The 20,845-nt window shown below is 35.5% G+C and overlaps 1 protein-coding gene across 2 annotated transcripts; it reads left to right on the top strand.

Moving 5' to 3' along the window:
• Window positions 1-154: 154 nt before the first annotated feature.
• Window positions 155-20,828, top strand: col17a1b (collagen, type XVII, alpha 1b). 2 transcript variants are annotated; one of them, XM_083538185.1, is made up of 55 exons: window positions 155-350; window positions 1,571-1,631; window positions 1,991-2,038; window positions 2,270-2,377; window positions 3,189-3,446; window positions 3,582-3,629; window positions 3,883-3,912; window positions 4,108-4,155; window positions 4,520-4,666; window positions 5,402-5,575; window positions 5,796-5,870; window positions 5,977-6,054; window positions 6,157-6,309; window positions 7,238-7,327; window positions 7,462-7,506; window positions 8,371-8,517; window positions 8,773-9,003; window positions 10,126-10,176; window positions 10,322-10,348; window positions 10,465-10,491; window positions 10,586-10,648; window positions 10,758-10,862; window positions 11,244-11,306; window positions 11,509-11,544; window positions 11,659-11,712; window positions 11,849-11,884; window positions 11,990-12,025; window positions 12,141-12,203; window positions 12,376-12,411; window positions 12,497-12,568; window positions 12,797-12,823; window positions 12,937-12,972; window positions 13,065-13,100; window positions 13,228-13,308; window positions 13,414-13,449; window positions 13,704-13,787; window positions 13,888-13,953; window positions 14,293-14,364; window positions 14,474-14,533; window positions 14,642-14,668; window positions 14,765-14,818; window positions 15,049-15,126; window positions 15,209-15,256; window positions 15,346-15,468; window positions 15,579-15,686; window positions 16,117-16,212; window positions 16,298-16,417; window positions 16,530-16,625; window positions 16,729-16,869; window positions 16,964-17,104; window positions 17,799-17,993; window positions 18,084-18,245; window positions 18,868-18,948; window positions 19,132-19,212; window positions 20,281-20,828. In XM_083538185.1, exons 2-55 carry the CDS (start codon window positions 1,577-1,579, stop codon window positions 20,322-20,324), a joined length of 4,497 nt encoding a protein of 1,498 aa, XP_083394311.1. In that variant the 5' UTR covers window positions 155-350; window positions 1,571-1,576; the 3' UTR covers window positions 20,325-20,828. The 2 variants fall into 2 exon arrangements, with proteins under 2 accessions (XP_083394311.1, XP_083394310.1); XM_083538184.1 differs by having other exon boundaries at window positions 13,870-13,953.
• The last annotated feature ends 17 nt before the right edge of the window (window positions 20,829-20,845 follow it).

Here is a 20,845-nt window from a genome sequence, read left to right as displayed (position 1 = left end):
CAATGAACCAGTGATGATCAAAAAGGCTGGAATTGCAACTCCCCAAGGTATTGTTTTTTCTTTTTCAAAAGTTTGCCAGTCTGTGTGGGTGTATGTGTGTGCCTGCCAAACACTTGGGAGTGGCTCAGAGTAAAACCCAGCCCAGGAGTCCTGCAGAGGCTTGTTGGTGAAAGTGGGAAGAAGATTAAAAAAGTTCTAGATGGAACAAAGATAAATACTTGATATACGTGTTACAGGCGTGAACTTCACACACAACTCAACCACTGATTCCTATCTGGTCTTCTCAAGGAACACTTTACATTTATTTGTGATAAATCCAAACTTTCTCCTGAGTTTCAGTTGGTCTCCAGGTAAGGTACTGCATGTTTTACTTGTGTTTATATAAAAACTGTATTTATGCAGTTTATTTTAGTAAAACTAGAATGATTTAAACACCAGATTAGATTTTGTATCTGTCTACCTATTGTTGAAAGACATGTATTAATCTCTGGATTTAATATGGAATTGAAGATTTAGTTAAAATGTATTTTTTTTTTATGTTTTAATAGTCAGATGGATGTGTAAAAGTACATCAGCATTAGTCTTCTAATTTTTGAAGCATACCTTCTTGCTGTGTAAAAAAAAACCTGAGCAATTTTTCTAATATTATTACAGAAGATTTTACGGTGAATGTTTTGAAGTTAGGTCTATAACTGCTATAAACCAGCAATATAAAAATTTACAATGCAAGCATTGTGATATAATGTTTAATGTTATTAAAATTTAGTTTGCCAGGGTTGAAATTCTGTGTAATTTTTTGTTCAGAAAAACATAGGTGAGACCGTGAGAGTATAATTGAAAGCAGGTGGTACAGTGGGTGCGGAGGGGAAAATATAAAGACAGTATGCTTAGAAGTCTTTTGTGTTCTTTCAAACTATTGTGCACATCATGACAGGTGCCTTTAAAATACCCTTTACCCTACCACTTAACATGAATAAGACAGTTGTTAAACAGAATGTTGTGTAAAACCTAAACCTTTCTGTTAAAACTTAGTCTTGAATGAAATATGAGACTTTCCATATTATTATGACTGATGTTTCCTTTTTTGTTGTTGTTGTGGGTTTTTTATTCTGTTTTGAATACGGGGGATCCAGAAATATTTTATTCTTATCTTTATATTGATATAGGATAATTGTGTATGAGTGAGTTTCCCATTTAGTGCAATCTATGTTTAAGTCCCTAAACTATATATTGTAAACATCCCTGTTTTGTTTTTTAATCAGTTTATTATCAGATTTTGTTCTAAATAAAATGCTTATTAATGAAAAATAAGTACTGCAATAGATTTACTTGATGTTTTCCACTTTTGTGTTTATTGATCATATCTAAATAAGAAGACAAATTACAGCACAGTCAGTATGACAAGAATCTTATTTTTCTTCTTGTTCTTCTTATTATTATTCTGAATATTATTATTTTTATTATTATTACACTTGTATTTTTAAACTTAAACTTTTTCATGATTAAACTTAAACATGATATTTAAACATGGACAATTAGCTTATATATTTTCTTAATTTATCCTAATTAGTATGGAATGGATGCTTTAACGAGGCAAACAGACGATTCAGGAGGAAGCGTAGGAGAGAGAGGTAAGGAATGCCAAATGGAAAAATCCAAAGACCTATAATAGAGAACTAAATAATAGTAGACTGTAACATGTGTAGTGTGGGCTACCATTTTGGCATGAATTTAGAGAACGGGTTTAATTGATTTAATGACCGGTTTCTCATATGATTCACTCCTGATGCTGCAGTTTTCGTGTTTGTGAGTTAGTTAGAGAGACGACTATATTGGGGTGGTTTACTGTCACTGGATTGCGTTTAGCACAAATGAGTCCACTGGTCATTTAATAAATGTAGCTTGAATGATAGTGTTTAGTGTTCACTGCAATTAATTGCAATTTCAGTTAAAATGGCAGTAATCACTTACTAAACTGTTTTGTCTACAGTTATAACTGAAACAATTTCAACAACCAGGCTCACTTCACTACCACCAAGTAAGTAACATCACTGAATTTGAAACCCACTGATCCTATCACCCTTATCACATCAATACAGTTGTTTGTGATAAGCAGTTTTGATAATTGTACATAATACATAAACAGTGAGAAACAGAGTGTACAGTAAAGTGTGTGTGTGTGTGTGTGTGTGTGTGTGTGTGTGTGTGTGTGTGTGTGTGTGTGTGTGTGTGTGTGTGTGTGTGTGTGTGTGTGTTTTCTCTCCATCAGAGGGCTTTAGCGGATCTAGCAGTAAGAGCATGAGTAACAGCTCTTGGGGAAGCGGCTTTGAGAAGAATAGTCTAAACCAAAACAGCAGCACCTCTTACTTACAATCCTGTAAGTACATGTATAGCTGTCTTTTCTAGTCTTAAATAAACACTTAGTTTGTATTTAAATTAGTTTAACAGTAAATAGTGTTTTTACTCACTATTTATTTACTATCGTCTACTGTTCTTGACATTACCTGTGATTAAATCTGAGCTTCAGTCATGTTGCAGAAAGTGTCACCAGAAAGGTGTTTGCAACCAAATGTATAGATAACCATAACAATATATATTCATCCTCCTTCATTGCTCACTATTATGTGTTCTTGAAAAGAAAACCACAACAATCACTCTATTATCATTCAGTTTCTCGAATGTCCACTAGTTTCACTACAGCCTTATAAGAATGCACATTTTTGCACAAAACCTGTAAAATTAGGTATTATGCTGAGATCTTATGTTGCTGATTGCAAAGATTACACATAATTGCACAAAGTATGTCTTGGCACACAACATACATGTATATTTGTCTGACAGCTTAACAACAGTGTGCATTACAACACTTTAAATTAACTGTAAGGAAAATATATATCCACACTATCTCAAAAATGCACGTTATCAGAATCTGAAAAATATCTTACTAATTCATGATAAAGGTGTCTTTAGCTAATTCTAAGAAATTAACTGGACGGTGTGAAATTATTTTAATCTTTCTACAGTAGGCACTTATTCATGCTATATTTCTCAGATTTTTATTGTGTGCATTTGTGAGATACTATAGATCAGTGCTAAAAAGATCAATACTATACTATAAACAATAAAGACTGCAATAAAGACTTTACAACACTAAATACTATAAATATCTTTGGCTTTCTCCTCATCAGCCTCAGTTGGTGTGAATGCAGGAGTGTTAGACTATGGCTTGTTTTTGGGAGATGACTTCACTGGGAACAGCAGAAGTGGAGGGGGGCGTGGAGGCAGTTCAGGATTTGAAAGCATATCTGGAAAAGACTCTGGGTTGAAGAGCAAATCCAGTTCCTCAGGGGGCTTGAGAAGGACACAAGGTTCAGTCTCTTCGATAAGCCACTCCCCCATTTTCTTGGAGAGAAAAACCACTGTCAGTCACTCAGGAGGTTATGATGGTGAGCTGCACAATGTACATACATAATTACATTTGGATTTTTTTTATTGAGGGATGAGGGTATGTGTGACATATTTACGTGCACAACACATATGTTTAAAAAGTAAGCCCATTCTGTTGTTTTTTTTATCCACAGGAAGTTCAAGTGCCAACTCTTCACCAGAGCTCACAAGAAAGGACTATGGTTAGCAACCTTTTTATGAGTAATATGTATTTTAATCATTAATAAATCATTAGTAGGCACACACCTTGATTGCTTTAAAGACACACTCAGACAAGGTCTGGGATAGTGTACAGAGGAGGCTCAAGAAAATGTGACATAGTACATGCTTTATGGCTAATGATTCCTGTGAATATACCTAAGTGTGTTGACACTTGAAAAAGATTTATGCATTAAACATGCTCATAATTTCAAAATTGTCATGTCATTTCCATAGGCTCATCAAGAGGAAGGTCTCACACCAGAGGTGATTATTCCTGAATGTGTATTTTAGTTACTTTTACAATACAGCTTGCATTAAATACATGGTATTTCATTTTTTTAAGCAATTTAATTTGTATGTTTAGATGCACAATTGAATGAGAAAAAATAGAAAAAGGAAATAAAGGAATTAGTGGAATTTCTGTCTGCAGTTAATCCAGTTATTGCTTTTTTTCAACAGAAAGTGAAATCAGAGTCAGATTACAGAGTGCATCTCCATCAACCAAATGTAAGTTTGTTTCTGGAATTTAGCAGTTTCCATTCAAGTTACGAAAATAACAAGAGTTTCGACTCCGCAATTTCGTTAAATTAACACTAAACATTACATTTCTAGATGTCTGTGATTTGATTGTATGTTAAAAAAGATATGCTCTTCTATCATGTAGATTTGCAGTGGTCTAACATATTTAATTGTACATAATTTTTAAATATACTTAAATAGTTTTTAATATTTTTTTTTTTATAAAAAAAGATTTCACAAAAAATGTTACCACATTATAACTCACAATGAATTCAAGGGATCTCCATTTTATTATTTTAGAAGTTATTGACAGTTAAAACAGAGGTATTAGCTTCACAATATGTTGTTTCAGGGACAGAACTGGATGATGTGAAGAAACTAGTGAAGAGTGGACGATCGTCAAGTGTCAGCCCAACCCGCTCCACAACTTCATCCACCCTACCTGTTCCACGCAAAGCTAAAGTCGAGACCAAAATCATTAAACAAGGCTCTCACACTGGTATATAATCACACATGGCTCCAGTATACACAGTATACATTAGAGAAAGGAAAAATCTGGGAGAAAAAACTTACCGGACCTGTATTATGATATCACGGCCCATCCATCTAATGTGATGCATCAGCCTTTTATTAACTGACGAATCAGTGGGATGAGTGGAAACCTTTTTTTTTATTCAGTTTATGACATACAGATGTTTTTGCCACATATTTAATTTCATTTGTATAACAAAAGGCATTGTCACAAAGCACCTATACAAAAATCCAAATGTAGATTTAGAACTCAAATGAGCAATACAAGGTAACTGTGGCAAGAAAAAAATTCCAGAGATGACATAAGAAAGAAACCAGACATGAGAAAAGAACCAGATTCAAAAAGGTTCCCACCTTCCTTTGGGTGACAGTAGACAGAAGGTTTATAAATAATTCTTCTAAAACTGTGTGTGTACCTTAAAATTAAACAGTAAGGATGAATGTTCAAAATGAGAATATTTTCTATGAGAATTGGACATCAAAATATTCCAGTTTACCAAACCTTTTTATACCTATAAATCTTCAGATCTGCAATTTACGAGACATAATAGGCCAGATTTTTGAGTCATTTGTAGGAAAAGTAGTTTTCTTTATCTAAGCACTTTTACTGAACATGATTCTACATACAGCGCAATCCCACATGGACTATGTTAATGTTGATCTTCTATTATGCACACTTGTGCTGAAACCTTGTATTTTTCAGTCTCGGGCCAGTATGACACCACTATTCTGGACTCTGCACTTCCGACGTATACATGGACCAGCTCCACACTGCCATCTAATGCTTCCAGCAATACTTTTGCTTATCAAAGCAGCGCCAATAACATGTCACCAGGATCTTCTATTTTAAACACCACATCACCTTCTTCATTGTCAGGTCAGCATGAGTTACACAGGTCTACATACTATTTAATGATTTCTGGCAGCAGGTGGCACCAGAAACAAAAAAAACTCATACCAAATCCTAAAGTTGTTAAATGCTCTTCCTACAATATGAAATACCAAAACTCGAATTGCCTATAATATTTAAAGCTTTTTTATTTAACACATTAATAAGAAACAACTGATGAACAACTGATCTTTTTTTTTTATGGCAGTGTATGGCTTTCAGAATAATCTTTCCACACCATCTAGTACAATTCTTACATCAAACACAGTTAACACACCTTCAGGTATGGCACTGCAGTCCTGTTATAAACAGCTGTTATTAAAACACAATATCATACAAACTCAGCATTTAGCACCTGGAATGAGTTTTGAGTTTTATGTGTTCTACAGGATATGGTGTGCAGAAAAACATTTCTCAGAGCATTGGTAGTGCTGGAATTGTTAGTACAGGAGTCTTAACATCTACAGGTACTTGTAATACTTGTATATTAAATAAGCATTTTTAGGCCAGATGTTTTTACACATATATTTATAGATTTGCTTTTTGTGCTAAATTAACCCTTTATTCAGGCACAACTACACGCTCTGCTAATGATGATGTGGCACGAAAATATATTATACTAGAGAAGGAGAATATTCCTTCAAAAAATGACACCGAAGTGCTCGTGCTTTCAAAGGACAGTGGAAAGCAGTTCTCCAGCAGTACATCGTATGGAAAAGGAGGTAAATGTGCAGATTTTATAGAAATGGATTTGGATGTTTAAATAGCATTAAAGAAGTAATTTAAGTATTCAAGGGTGTATGTTATTTAAAATCTAGACTATGTGTCATATCAAGTCTGGCTTGATAAATACTTTCAATAAAGAACATGTTCTATTTTTCAGGAAGGAACATTTTTTACACACTGCTAATTTGGTTGGCCAGAAATGAATACATATGCACAGATATGTGTGGTGCAGCATTAAACATCCAAAATTGGCTCACCCACATTGATCCATGATTAAATATACTTCTTCTCTAAACCATTTTTTCAGACTGTATACAATGTTTTTCTTTTCTTTTTTTATTTTAAGTACCAAATTTCAGTGTCTGTCAAAATGACTGGCTTCTTCACTCACAGTACTAAATTAATACTGATTTATTTTTCATTTACTAAATAGAACAAGGAATTACATGTTGCATTTTATTATTAACAGATAATAATTTCAATTTATCTGTAAATTAAAGTATGCACTGTGAAAAAGTCTGTACAGTCTGTAAAGTATGCACTGTGAATAATTTACTTCTTAAATAAATGATTGGGCCCAGACTTTATTATTTATTCTTTTAACATCTAATAGGTGTATATACTGAAAAATGTGTTGTAAGGTAAATAAAATAGTTAGTGAATATTTAATTAAGGAGTTAATAATAAAATTAGAAAAACCTAATCAATACAATTATATAGAAAAAACAGTAATTACTTTATGTAAAAAATAGATTTCAAGTGCATCCCTCATAATGTATTCACCCCAACACCATTCTCTGCTCCAGCATGTGCAAAACTTATAATAATACAAAGAATATTTGACAATATGGTATTATTTTAATGTATGTACCATGATCAAATAAAATTGGGTTCATAAACTCATAGAGATACTTTTCTTTAAAGGGTCTGTTTCGGATGTCTCACTGAAGAAAGAGGCAGTTGCAAGCAGCTATACTGAGACAGCTCCCGCCAAATTAACTTTAAGCTCCTACTGTAAGCATATCAGTTCAACTGTTCTTTTAAGTGTTTCTATTCTGGAATGATAAAACAATTATTGTGAGTTTAGGCTTTGACAGTACTGTGATGAAAGAGTGTGTAATAAGATTTTTTATTTTTACATTGGAAAGATGGATCTTCATCAGCTCCTACTAAAGATAAGGCTACATATGCAGGTAACGTCTCTCTTCTAACTGTTAAAGAGATGGCAAAAGTCACAAAACACACATCCTTCACTTAAGCAGAAGTACAGATACTCATGTTTTAAAAGACTCTGGTAAAAGTTGAAGTACTGACTACACTTTTTACTCAAGTTAAACTAAATAAGTTTGGGCTCTGACATGTAACTAAGTAAAAAGTAGCCTGTTTTAGTGTCATGCTGGTGACTGGACCTCACATCATTTTCATATATAAATACAACCGAATCTCAAATCTCGTTATCTAATGAATGTATCCAGGCTGAACATCCACCATATAGAACACAAGCAGAGAAAAGATGATCATCAGGTGATCAGGAATGTCTCTGTTCTCAGTCAAGTTTACTCCCTCTGTCTCATCCACATTAACAATATATTTTTTGTTGCCTTCTGCCTTGCGTGTTATTAGCATCATTTGCCAGCCTACATCTGTAGTGTGTAAGTGCCAGGAAATGATACACCAGTGGTAAATGGAAAAAGCTGCAGAAAGAAAAGAATTAGGTTGATGGACTGAAAATGGCACGCAATGGGAAGAAAAAATATTATCATCATGTCACCAAATAGATTAAAACTAAAGTAACAAGCCTGGTTTGAAAATGTAAGAAGAAGTAAAGTGCAGATATTTGTGTAAAAAAATTAAAGCCTGAAAGCACAAAGTGAAAAAGAAATAAAGTCTTGTTGACTTGACTTAAATTACTGCTACCAGAAGAATCTGCTTAAGTATACAAATACTTCTTTACTTCCCATCTCTGGTTACAAATAGACTGTGGTGAAACTAAACTTTTCTGAGGATTTAGTGCTTAAGAGAGTTTTGTCCTCTTTATTTCTTTCATGTCTTGCTAGAGATCTATAAGGAGAAGAATAATGGCAAAGGAGAAGACGGATGCTTTGGCTGTGGTCCCAGTTGCTGCTCCTGGTGGAAGTGGCTGCTTGGACTTCTGCTTAGTCTTCTGCTGCTCCTTGGACTCCTTTTTGGACTTATTGCTCTCGGTATACTACTTCATCATCTTGTCTGTCATCTTTAACTCTCCCGTGTTAGATTCTTGTCCACAAAATCACCATATCTGTGTTAATAAAATATCACTTCTAATGTTTCGTTCCATTAGAGGAACAGCATGGATATTTTATTTGTCAAAACAACAATATTAATGATCAGAATTACAGTAAATATAGGTATTTGTGTTTACCATTTAAGATGACTAATAATAATCAGTGCTCCATAATGTTGTTTTTGTCTTTTTATAGCGGAGGAGGTGAGGAAGCTGAAAGAGCGTATGGATACTCTTCAGGGCCTAGTTCAGGCCAACAGGGGTCGCACTAGTCGACTGTCTGATAATAATATTCCCAACCAAATGCCAGGTTTATACATGGACATGGGTACTGATAATGCATTGAACTTAGGAGCAGATACTATCTCAGATTCTGCGAAACTGCAGAGACTCCTGCAAACCGAGCTGCAGTCTGAGAAATTCCGAGGTACCAAAATACATGCGCACTCACACACACACACACACACACACACACACACACACACACACACACACACACACACACACACCAGTTGTGTGACTTAACACTATAAATCTAACCTAAATCCCAAAACATCATTCATCTATATAAATAGATAAATAAAAAAATATTTAGCTAATAGTCAGTAACATCCGGTATGCTATTAGAATATTGGTGGCAATTAAAATTCTTCATATTATACAAGGTCAGACCTTCTCTGATCGGATCAACAATTCTTTAACTTGCAGCATGACTTTGTATATAGGAGGATGATTTTTTTTTTCATGTTGTATTGTCAAGATGTAGTGAGAACTTAATAATCTTGGTGGGCTTAGTGAGAAAAGAATTGTTGATCTAATCAGTGGCTCTAATGGGATTAAAGAGCTGTGAAGAGTGTAAACTTCAGGAGTAGTGTATGCTTGACTTGCTTTTTATAAATTTGAAATTCGAGCAGGGGTCAGGTGGAGTGCAGGTTAAGAGGGTTGAGATGAACAAAGAGAGATTGAGGTGAATATGGGAGGAGGTTTGAATATCTGAAGCAGGATGTGATGTGTGAGCGATGGGTTTGTATGAATGAGGAGAAGATGCTGAAAAAACTTTGTGGAAATATAAGAGACATATTTATTATATGTAACATATTCATTATTTCACACTTCAGAGATTTGTATGGATCCACAAGATCCAAATTTCTTGGCATTCCTATGAAGTTTGTTGTGATGTAACCATCCTTGCATTTCATGAGGACACAAAAACCCTGACATGAGTAGAGAAAGAGATAAAACATTTCTATAAAAAAAATAATAAATTCCTCCCAGACTGCCAAAACCTACAGTATTATTTTATTTCAGATGTTTTATTTTCCACACATATATTATTATCAATATCATCATCATTATCATCATCATTATCATCATCACCATCATCATCTTTATTATTATTATTATTATTATTATTATTATTAATAATAATAATAATAATAATAATAATAATAATAATAATAATAATAATAGTAGTAGTAGTAGTAGTAGTAATATACAATTGTGCAAGGATCCTGTCTTAAAATCTGCATTTTTTTCTTTCTTCCTGTAGCAAGCCTTGCTTCATCACTCAAAGGAGAAAGAGGAATGCCAGGGCCTAAAGGTAAAGAAACTGGAAACATGTCTTAATAACTTGTCCTATGGTATAGTCATTTATCTTGCATGTGTCTACAATTCATAATAGGACTTTTATTTAGTCTGTCATTGTCTTGTAAAGATTTACATATGAGAATAACTGTCATTTTTAGGTGATACTGGAGCTCAAGGAACCAAAGGTGTGTAGAAATCAAGGCTTGTTGTGGGCTTCATCTGTACTATAACAAATCTTTAAGAAACCTAATTAATTTAATGAATTATGTGCACAGGACTAACATTTTTAAATGCTTTTCAGGGGATAGTGGTTTCCCAGGGATGCCAGGTAGGAAATATTGAAGAAGAGGAACTGTTTGAATTTAATACATTCATAAATGTCTGTTTTGGCATCTAATCTGGTTATGCAACATGTGCTGAAGGTTCTCCAGGAGTTACAGGACACCCAGGACCTGAAGGTCCAAAAGGACAAAAAGGAAGTCCAGGTAACTTCTGACTGTTTTTAAGAAAATGATCATATCATCCTACATATTGAACAACTGTATGAGCACTTATAAAAAAGAATTAAGCAGGTTACTCTACTGTTATTTGTAGGCGAGCATGGTGCAGAGGGGCTACCAGGACTCAGGGGCCGAGATGGGTCACCTGGGCAACGGGGAGAGCCAGGATCTGCAGGCATTGGAGAAAAGGGTGAAAGAGGTCAGACGCCCTGGGCATCAGCAATTTGGGTTGCTTTAATACCTTCAGAGCTGTTTTATGACCTGCTTGTGGTCTAAAGAACAAATAGATTTTTTTGCCTGAAAACAGGCAAAAGGTTCATGTTAATTAGCAGTAAAATGCATTTTTCTGCCCTGTGCACAAGCTGAGCTGAGGATTGTACAAGGGTACAGATTTGAGCATCCAAATATTTTGAAAAAAGGCCCTTAGCAAAGACAAATGTGTTTCCTGTTTTTTGTAAATCAAATATAATAGTCTTTGGCATTTAGACTTTTGACTTTTTTCTATTCTAATACATATGAAAATGCATTTGAAATTTGACAAAATGTAAAGTGAATTATTTAATTTGATTTTTCTTTTCAGGCTCATCAGGAGAACCAGGAACTCGTGGACCTCCTGGCCCAGCTGGTCCACCAGGTCTAAAAGGTTTATTTAGATTTTATATAGTATTGTGGTATACTGATACTGTCAACTACACTGTCATATACTTATTCATTATTCATACTTAATGCTTTATAGGTTACTTTATGATATTGTCAAATTAATATGTAGTGGTCAATTATGTCAACATAATTGTTTTAATAAAGTAACATTATTGCTAACCTGCCTAATCATAATTGTTCTGCAGGTTCAGCAGGTGTTAATGGTCTTTCAGGCTCACCTGGTAGGCAAAATATCTACAATATATTATAAACAATAATAAATACAGTCATCAGAGATCTTAAGTCATCTGAGATTTAAAAGGATAAAATGATGAGCCATGTTTTGACCTACCCAGGTGAACCAGGTCCACAAGGTTTCAGAGGAGAAGCAGGCCCTGCAGGACCTAAGGGTAAGCTACAAGGCTGTTATATATTATTAATTTAAATTTTATTACTGATCAGTTCAGGTGAATAAATTAAAGCAAGTGATATTGTGGCCAGTGATTGAAACATGAAACATTATTTGATTCCTATTTTCTCTGCTAGGGGACAGAGGACCTCATGGACAACCAGGAATTAAGGGTCTGTAATAAAGAATATTTCTATAATTTGCAAAATGCATACGGAAAAACTGCTAGTTCAAATTCATTTTCTTATAATGTATGCATGGATGTTTGTTTACTGTAGGTGATCATGGTGAAAAGGGGGATCCTGGTGTACCAGGTGTGTGTGTTTCTATACAATGTGATATTCAAGAAAATAGTATTTTAAGTAATTAGTTTATTGACACACACACTGTGTATTCTCATATGAATTACTTTCCTGACTGTACCTCTAGGCTTCCCAGGGGCCCCAGGAAAAACAGGACTCCATGGTGAGAAAGGAGACAAAGGATCAACAGGTAGGGAGTGACTGAACTTCTGAACATGAGAGATTATCTGTCCATAAATGTATGTCATTGTTGTGGATTCATCCTACTGCTTTTGCTAAATGTTTGTTTACTCAAGTTTAGTCATGTTTGAATAGACTCTCTCAACCAAATGCAGTATTTATTAAAAAAAATTTATTATTAGGGGCTTCAGGTGGAGATGGTGAAAAGGGTCAAAGAGGTGAGTGACATTCTAGCAAATTGCAATTTTAACAGTCAAACAAGTACCACCTCATCATATTCATTTCTTTTATTCCAAACTCAAGGTGATCAAGGTCCTATCGGGATGCCCGGAATCAGAGGCCCAGCTGGACCACCTGGTGATACTGGACCTCAAGGTTTTACACTATGCAATGCACATACTTTCTTTTGTAGATCTTTCATGATCTTTCTCATTGATCATTTAAAACATTTTATTGGAAAGGTAATTTCTTTAAAGAAAAAAGCTAAATTGTTTAGCAGTAATCCTAAAAAGTTCACTGAAATCCACATTGTGTACATTTGTGTCTGGAGAATGTTTTTAAGGTTCTTGGTTTAACCTGTTCCTATCATTTTTCTTTTATTAGGAGCTCAAGGGCTTCAGGGACCTCCAGGTAACTTAATGCATTAATGCGGTTTTTAAATAGCATTTTTTTTCATGAGTAATAATACTCTTATTTTAAAATGTTGATCCTAAATGTTACCGATGGTATTGTCCTTTCTGTAGGCATTGCAGGACTTCCAGGACAACCTGGAGTTAAAGGTTTGTATTGATGCATTATAAAACACATGAAATGACCTACAATACTTCCTTTAAACGATCAGTGGTGTCTTAAATTTCACATTGTTTTCCAGGTGAAAATGGTGAACCTGGCAGAGTTATCAATGCAGGTAAAGCCTTAACCTTATTGTATAATATGATTTACATTTTTATACTTTTTATATATAAATATATATACATACATATAAATATATCAATATATATAAAGATTACCTATTTATATTTTACAATCTACAGCAGGTTCCAGTTCTGTGGCAATTCCTGGACCTCCAGGGCCAGCTGGACCACCTGGAACTGCTGGACCTCCAGGACTGTCAGGTTGGTCAAAGAACACACTTGTTCCTGCTAGATTCCACTTTTATTTAAACTGCAGGATGTTATTCAAATGAGTTCATTACATTAATCCAATTTCTCTCACTACAGGCCCTGTTGGTCCTGCTGGAATTCCTGGCCAACCAGGTAAACAATTATTTTCTCGATAAATATCCGCTACAGAAGTTCGTAATGTTTAGAATCATACATCAAAGTTGTTTACTTTCAGTTAGTTTTGCCTTAACCACCCCCTTAATCTCTCCAAAACAATCAGAGTAAGTTGAATGAAAACTTAGTAGAAAATGGTTGCTCTCTTTACTTTGCACACTTTTCAGTGTATCATGTATCACTTTTTATCTTTCGAATCTCCATTTCATCTGGTCATCCAATTGTCTGTACAGGTCCTAAAGGTGATAAGGGTGAGCAAGGAGAGGCTGGGGTCACAGTGGAAAGATCAGAGAAAGTTACTTCAGTTAGAGGAGAAAGTAAGAAACGCTTCAGAAGTGAATTTTAAAAAGACATTCAGAAAAATGCTAAAGTTTGTACGGTGTACCTGTACCCTTTTAGGACAGTATGGCTCTTTAGATGCACCTCAAGTTATTCAGGGACCACCAGGGCCACCTGGTCCCCCGGGACATCCTGGAGCTCCAGGTATATGACCATTATCAGTGAATGCAAGATGAAAAGAAGTGCACTTTAACCAACATGGTTTTCTGTTTTCCATAGACACACATTACAGTTTATACACACATCACACAAGAGAGTTTTATATTATTTTATAATTGCAGGGTAAAACTGATGCAAGGAGAAATTGTCTATTTACACCATCATGTATCATTTTTTATCTGGAATAGTTTTTAATCTGGAAAATTCATGTTAGATGATGAGTAGCTCCATAAACACTGACTTGAAATACATCCTTGTAATGACACTTTGTTTGTGTTGTCATTATCTACTCCTCATCCTCAACATTTCAGTGATGTTTTGTAGGATATGGCACACCTGGCCCAAGAGGTGAGAAAGGAGTGAAGGGAGAGCCAGGGAGCTTTGTGCCCAACTCAGGTGTGCTATCTTACTGTTGTCAGATTATGCTACAAGGTGCTAATTTGCAGTATTATGTAACCTAAATATTGTAATGTTTCTGACATTTGTGTTTATAAAATCATTGCAGGAACATTTTTTGCTGGGCCACCAGGACCACCCGGACCTGCAGGTCCTAAAGGAGACACAGGTGAATCTTCAGGGTTTTTGTCAGTTTGAATATATTCCTTAGGTATTCTCGGGATTTTTGATGGTTATAGCGTTATATGTGCATTCTAACATTTAATCATTATTTCAGGACCACAAGGACCTAGAGGATACCAAGGTGTGTAGCCCTGTTAGCACATTCATGAGTGGACAAATAGGTCTCATGCTTACTCATGGGTTTATATGATTTATATTTGTTTTTTGTCCTCTATAGGAAATGCAGGTCAGCCTGGCCTACCTGGAAGACCAGGTGAATCTGAAGTTAGATGTAAGTTTAGAACAGTTCATTTCTGTTGTGAATGCTATGTAGATTCACTAATCTCTCTGGGCATATTGTTATTACTATCTTAAGACCTAGAGTAGGTGTTTTCTTTATAATGTTAACTATCATGAAATATAATGTGAATTATCATTGTTGCAAAGTTACAATTGTATTTATTATTATTATTTGATTTATAGTGTATGTAGGTCTAAATACACAAATGTGATATTTTATAGTCTCAGAGCAAAGTGGAGTTCAAGGTCCACCTGGGCTACCTGGACCTCCAGGGCCACCAGGTCAACAGGGTGCTAAAGGTATCATGCCTAATACATCTTTCGAGTTGTATGAACATAATTGAATATTATTACTAACCAACTGACATTTTGTGTTTTACAGGAGACAGTGGAATTCCTGGTGCTCCAGGGATCCCAGGAACATCAAGAGGTAAAACCTTTACTATAAATAAACCTGTAAGATTTACAATATTACCATGTATTGCTTGCCATAAATGTAGAATTGTGTCCTCTTAATAGGCTCAGGTTCTGTTGGAGTTCCAGGGTCCCCAGGACTACCAGGACCTCCTGGACCACCTGGCTCTCCTGGACATTCTGGATCAACTGCAGATTATCGTCGTTTCATTGTTGACTACATGCAGAGTAAGTTTGTCAGCCCAAGATCCCACATAAATATTACATTTGGAGGACCAATTTTTTTTTACCAAATTTGTTTACCAATGCATATAAACAAATTGTACTGAAAATCTCAGGTGACAGCATGAGGCAGCATTTGTCTGGTTTCCAAGGGCCTCCTGGTCCTCCAGGGGCATCAGTGTCTGTTGAGGAGGTGGCATCTCGAGTTATTGCATACATTCAGCGTAAGTCCAGATCCTCTCATGAATCTCATGTGACACTACAGAATTTTTTTTTTATAGATTTTATATTTATAGTATTTCTAGTATGCAGTTTATTAATTGATTTCTTGTCAATCTCCCATAAGATTATCTATAGTGCTATTGTTCCAGCAAACCTCTGTAACCAAATAGCTATATATGGATATACTGTAGCTTGAAAGGTATTGCAAAGAAGTAAATCTGAAGATCCCCAAAGTAAATTATTGGGATATTTGCGTTTCCTGTTATGTAAATGTTATGTTCTACTTTTAATTAAAAACCTTTTATTACAAAGCATTTTTTGCAGATATTGAACAAAATTTTGATTTAACTTGTACCATATAGCACTCTATGTGCACAACAATTTCTCAATATCAATATTGGAAAAAAAAAGTTAAACAAAAATTTGTTCTAGGCTCTGGATTAAGTGGATCCCCTGGTCCTCAAGGTCCTCCGGGCCCTGCTGGCTCTGTATCTGTATCTGCTAATGAAATTATTGCATTATTACAAAGTAAGTGTTTTGTGTCAGACATTTTGTATTATTGACATTATTATAAAACTTGCTAAACAACAACTGCTTTTTGATGTTTGTTTAGGAGATGATGTTAGGCGGTATGTGATTGGCCCTCCAGGACCACCTGGCCCTTCAGGAAGTGTAAATCTAGCAAACTTTGACACACAGGAAGTGGCAAACTATGTTCTGAGAATCATGAATGGTATGTCATAATCTCAAAATACTCTTTCCAATTAATGATCAATTAGTTTGACAATCTTTTCACCAAATAATAATCAATTTAATATTTAGAAAATGTTTCTCTTTGTGTTTAGAACGAGGGTTGATAAATAGACCTGGACCCCCTGGTCCTCCTGGCCCACCTGGACAATCAGGTTCCACTTACAGTGACATCACTGCTTTGATTGAGAGTAAGTCTGGATGTTTATTGACTGTCCTCATTATTCTGGTATTCAGTTATTTTTTTTATTTTTTTTTTTTACATTTGTTGACATAACACATGTTCTGATGAAGGGTCAGGGCTTAGAACAGGTCTTCAAGGACCTCCCGGTCCTCCAGGAAGACCAGGCCTACCTGGTCCAGTTGGTCCTGCCGGAACCCCAGGCTTTTCAAGCTCAGGATACAGACTTGAAGACATCCAGTCCTACATACAAAGTAAGTTCCTCCTTTTACACATTATTTGATCTTGTAAAATTATGCAATGTAATAATCATGAAAATAAACCTGTTTGTTTCTTTTTAAACCACAGATTCTGGCTTACAGGGAGCCCCAGGACCCCCTGGCCCTCCAGGACCTCAGGGGCCTGCAGGAGACTCTAGGGCACTTGCATCCTATGACAGAGCCAATCAGAGAGCACACATTCGTGCTGAGCTTCAGGAGTATCTCAATAGTGAGTTAATCATTCTGCCATATTGTATGTGTATTACTTTTGTTCTTGGGTAGTGCATAAAAGAAATAGATAATGATTTCAATCAGTAAACAATATATCAATAAAACTCCATTTACATTTACATGTGGCTAAATGTGTCTTTGTTTAGCCAGATTAAAATAAACTGTACAGGTTCTGGTTTTCTTTACAAACAATCAGAAGCAAAGGCTATAACATATAAGGTTCTTAAATTTCAGCCTCATCAAACAATTCAATGAACTTTTGTATTATTTGGACTGGGACAGTCATATCCTGGAAGAGACCACTCTGTCAGATCTAACTTTGTATTGATTTACAGCAATGCTTGCCTCTAACTGGATTTAGACTTTAGAACCAAAGCATGCCACAGCACAGTAGAGCCACTGGTTTGTCATTTAATTTGTCAACTGTCTGTAGTTAGCTAGCATTATTTATTCAAGCTACACTGTAAAATAAATATAATTCACATGATTCAACTCATCCAGCGAGTTAATTCTTCCTTACTGGATAAAACCTTGATGCTCACAGTGCAACACAATTGGATCCTAGTGGTATAAAGATTTTAGTGGTATAATCTTGAAGACACGTTGTCAAGGGTTTTATCAGTTCAATCCTGTCAGGTTCATTTATGTTCATGGTTAAATCAGAGCAATAATATTGACTAAATTCTTTACAGGTGACACTATGCGAAGGTACACCTCAGGCCTCCCTGGACCCCCTGGCCCTCCAGGACCTCGTGGTGAAAAAGGAGACCGTGGTGATTCTACATACAGTGCGGGTGGGGGTTACTATGCTACTGACCGTAATGGAGTCAGGTTGGCTGAGACAGACTACTCCAATGTTGCACTGAGAGTCACTGACTACATTCAGAGTGAGTAAAGTCAACTTGTTGTTTTCAAAGTTTTTTTATATAGAAGCTTTAATTTCTCAATGAACTAAACTTTCCATTTTCCCCCATCAGGGCAGGGTCTACTGCAGGAAATTAATGATAATTATTGGAGATCTCATTCTATGGGAATCCAGGGCCCTTCAGGTCCTCCTGGTCCACCTGGCCATCCTGGACACAGCCGTGTTTTTGCTGCTTATGGGAATGTCACTACAGATCTCATGGATTTCTTTAGAAGTGAGCACCTTTACTGTAACAGACACTCTAGACACTCTATAATCGAAGATATCGACTGAAGGTCAGACAAGACCACATATATAAAACATAAAACAAACTTTGTGGAATAATTCCTAATTCCTATGATGGTGAACAGTCTAATCTAGTCTCACTGGATGGAAAGGATGGCATTACTGTTTATCAGATTAGCACGTATTAATCATGTGTATTTGAGTTTAGAAGAAGGAAGTTAGTGGTTTCCTCTGGCTGCGTTACGCTGCATTGGGATGTAGCATGAGTAGCAGTTCAAAAAGATGAAATTGTGCTTTTATGTGTTTTAGTGGAAGCACATGCTAGCTTAAACTCTCCCAGGTTGTGTAACTGTCATGTTATAGAAAAAGAGATGGTAATATATATATATATAAGCTTTAAGAAAATACCTGCTTGAAACTGCTAACTGTATTTTTCTTGGTATGTATTGTGTGCTAAGGAAGCTGACTCTAGTTCCCATGTTCTGCTTGCGTACTTGTCTATAGTCATCGGTTAAATGTTTTAGAGAAAGTATGGCAGAAATCACACCAGCAAAATGCCTGCATTTGCTGTTCATTTAGTAGTGTTCTCAAACGTTCTTTTATTTTTCCAGTACATGGCACTATTCCAGGTCCACCTGGCAGGCAAGGACATAAAGGAGAAAGAGGATACCCTGGACCTAAAGGAGAAAAAGGTACATCTGTATAATATTGTCATGTTACTTCTAGCTTTGAGCACTTTAAGATAAAAGAGAAACATTACTGGAAATCAATCTTGTTATAGTAGGCTATCATACATAGAAATGATTGGGGCGGAAATGCTAACCGACGTTCGAGATATGATTATTTTGGGGAATTATGTTACTTTTTATTCACAGGGGAGGTGGGAAGACAAGGCATATCTGGTATTCCAGGACCAACAGGTCCAGAGGGGCCAAGGGGACAAAAGGGTGAGAAAGGTGAGGTATAGACACTGCAGTCATATATCTCTGTGCCCCTTTGTTCCAAATCATTTTATGGCCCTTGATACCTGACCACTGCCAGACTAAAACATTTTGAAGTACATTTGTAATGAGATGATGCATTTCTTTAAAGTCAGTCTAACCAAAATAAATGATTATGCAATAAATAAAAAGTAATTGTTATATTTTCCATGAAATTTGCTGGAGTTGCCATGTTTAGCTTATTTGCTGGTCATATCAGTTGTTGGGGAAGACAAACAAGCTGAGGAGTTCAGTGGTTTGATCCCTGCTGTTAGGACGTTGTTCTCTTTGATTGGAAATGTTTTTGTAAAAAAAAGGCATTGGCTTAGATGGCAGAACAATATAATCACTAAATATGTTGGTATGGTTTCTAGGAGTTATTAAATTAAATATACCAAAATGTAGTGAATGATGACTTCTACAAATGTGCACCTAATGGTCAAAAAGCAGGGACATTTGATCATCACACCTATATGTGGTTTCTTCACAAACTGTTACCACATCATTGGCGGCACACCTTTATATGTGTATATATGCAACAGTAGTAAAATTTACTACTAAAAACTTTCCCTTCCCTGGAAAGCAGGGGGGCACCATTACTGTGCACGAAACAAGATCCATAAAAAACAATTTGCCACAGCAGATGTGAAAAACCTTTAGTATCCTATGCAGCACTCTTACCTAAATCTCACTAAAACACTAGAAGGATGGTGACATTTGAAATGGGATGTTTATAAAGCACATAGGGGTATGATGGTCAGCTGTCCACAAACATTTGGCCATATAGTGCAACCCAGACTGTTGTTTGATTTGTGTAGGTTTGTTACAATTAAACAATATATCTATCTATCTATCTATCTATCTATCTATCTATCTATCTATCTATCTATCTATCTATCTATCTATCTATCTATCTATATACACACACAATAATTGTTAAAATAAATTGTATTTCCCGGCTCAGATAACATTTTAGTATATGTGTATGATTCAAAGTTACCCGTCTTTTTAACTCCTTGTTTTCATGTGTTAACATTTTCACAGGTGAAATCCAGATTGGTCGCCGGAGGAGGAGTCTTGGCGTGTAAAAGCTTAACTTTTTTGTTCATCAAAGCCCTCTCTCTTCATGGTGGCTTTCAGGTATATAGTGAAGCAGTCTAGAAGGGGAAAGCATGCAACATGTATCCTAGCCAAAGTCTGTTCAGCAGGCCTGATGTAGTGCAGTTTCTCAATACACATTACGTACACAATATTTAATCCATATTTCCCACATTATCAGTCTTCCTAACTACAGATAAATACATTTTGTACTTTTAATGTTTTTTGTTATTTGTTTAATGCAGAAGTAGTTTTATACTTTACTAGCCTACACAAGGAACATTTAATATTCTTCAGCACTTTTTGAATTTGTGTAGCCTACAAACGTCCTTGCACTCCGAATAATATAAGAATGTAACATAATTCGGCACAACATAAAAACTGTAACCTTTACTCGACTTTAACGTTTCAACCTTTTTTTAATTCAAAAATTTTGTATGAACTAAATTTGGAACTTGTTTATTGAAATTTAATAAAATATTCCATGATTTACATGAATGCCTTTAAGAAG

Source organism: Silurus aristotelis, assembly GCF_946808225.1.
Source record: "Silurus aristotelis genome assembly, chromosome: 4".
Lineage (NCBI taxonomy): Eukaryota > Metazoa > Chordata > Actinopteri > Siluriformes > Siluridae > Silurus > Silurus aristotelis.
The sequence above is the reverse complement of the archived record's forward strand: the minus strand, read 5'-3'. Positions and strand labels throughout refer to the sequence as shown.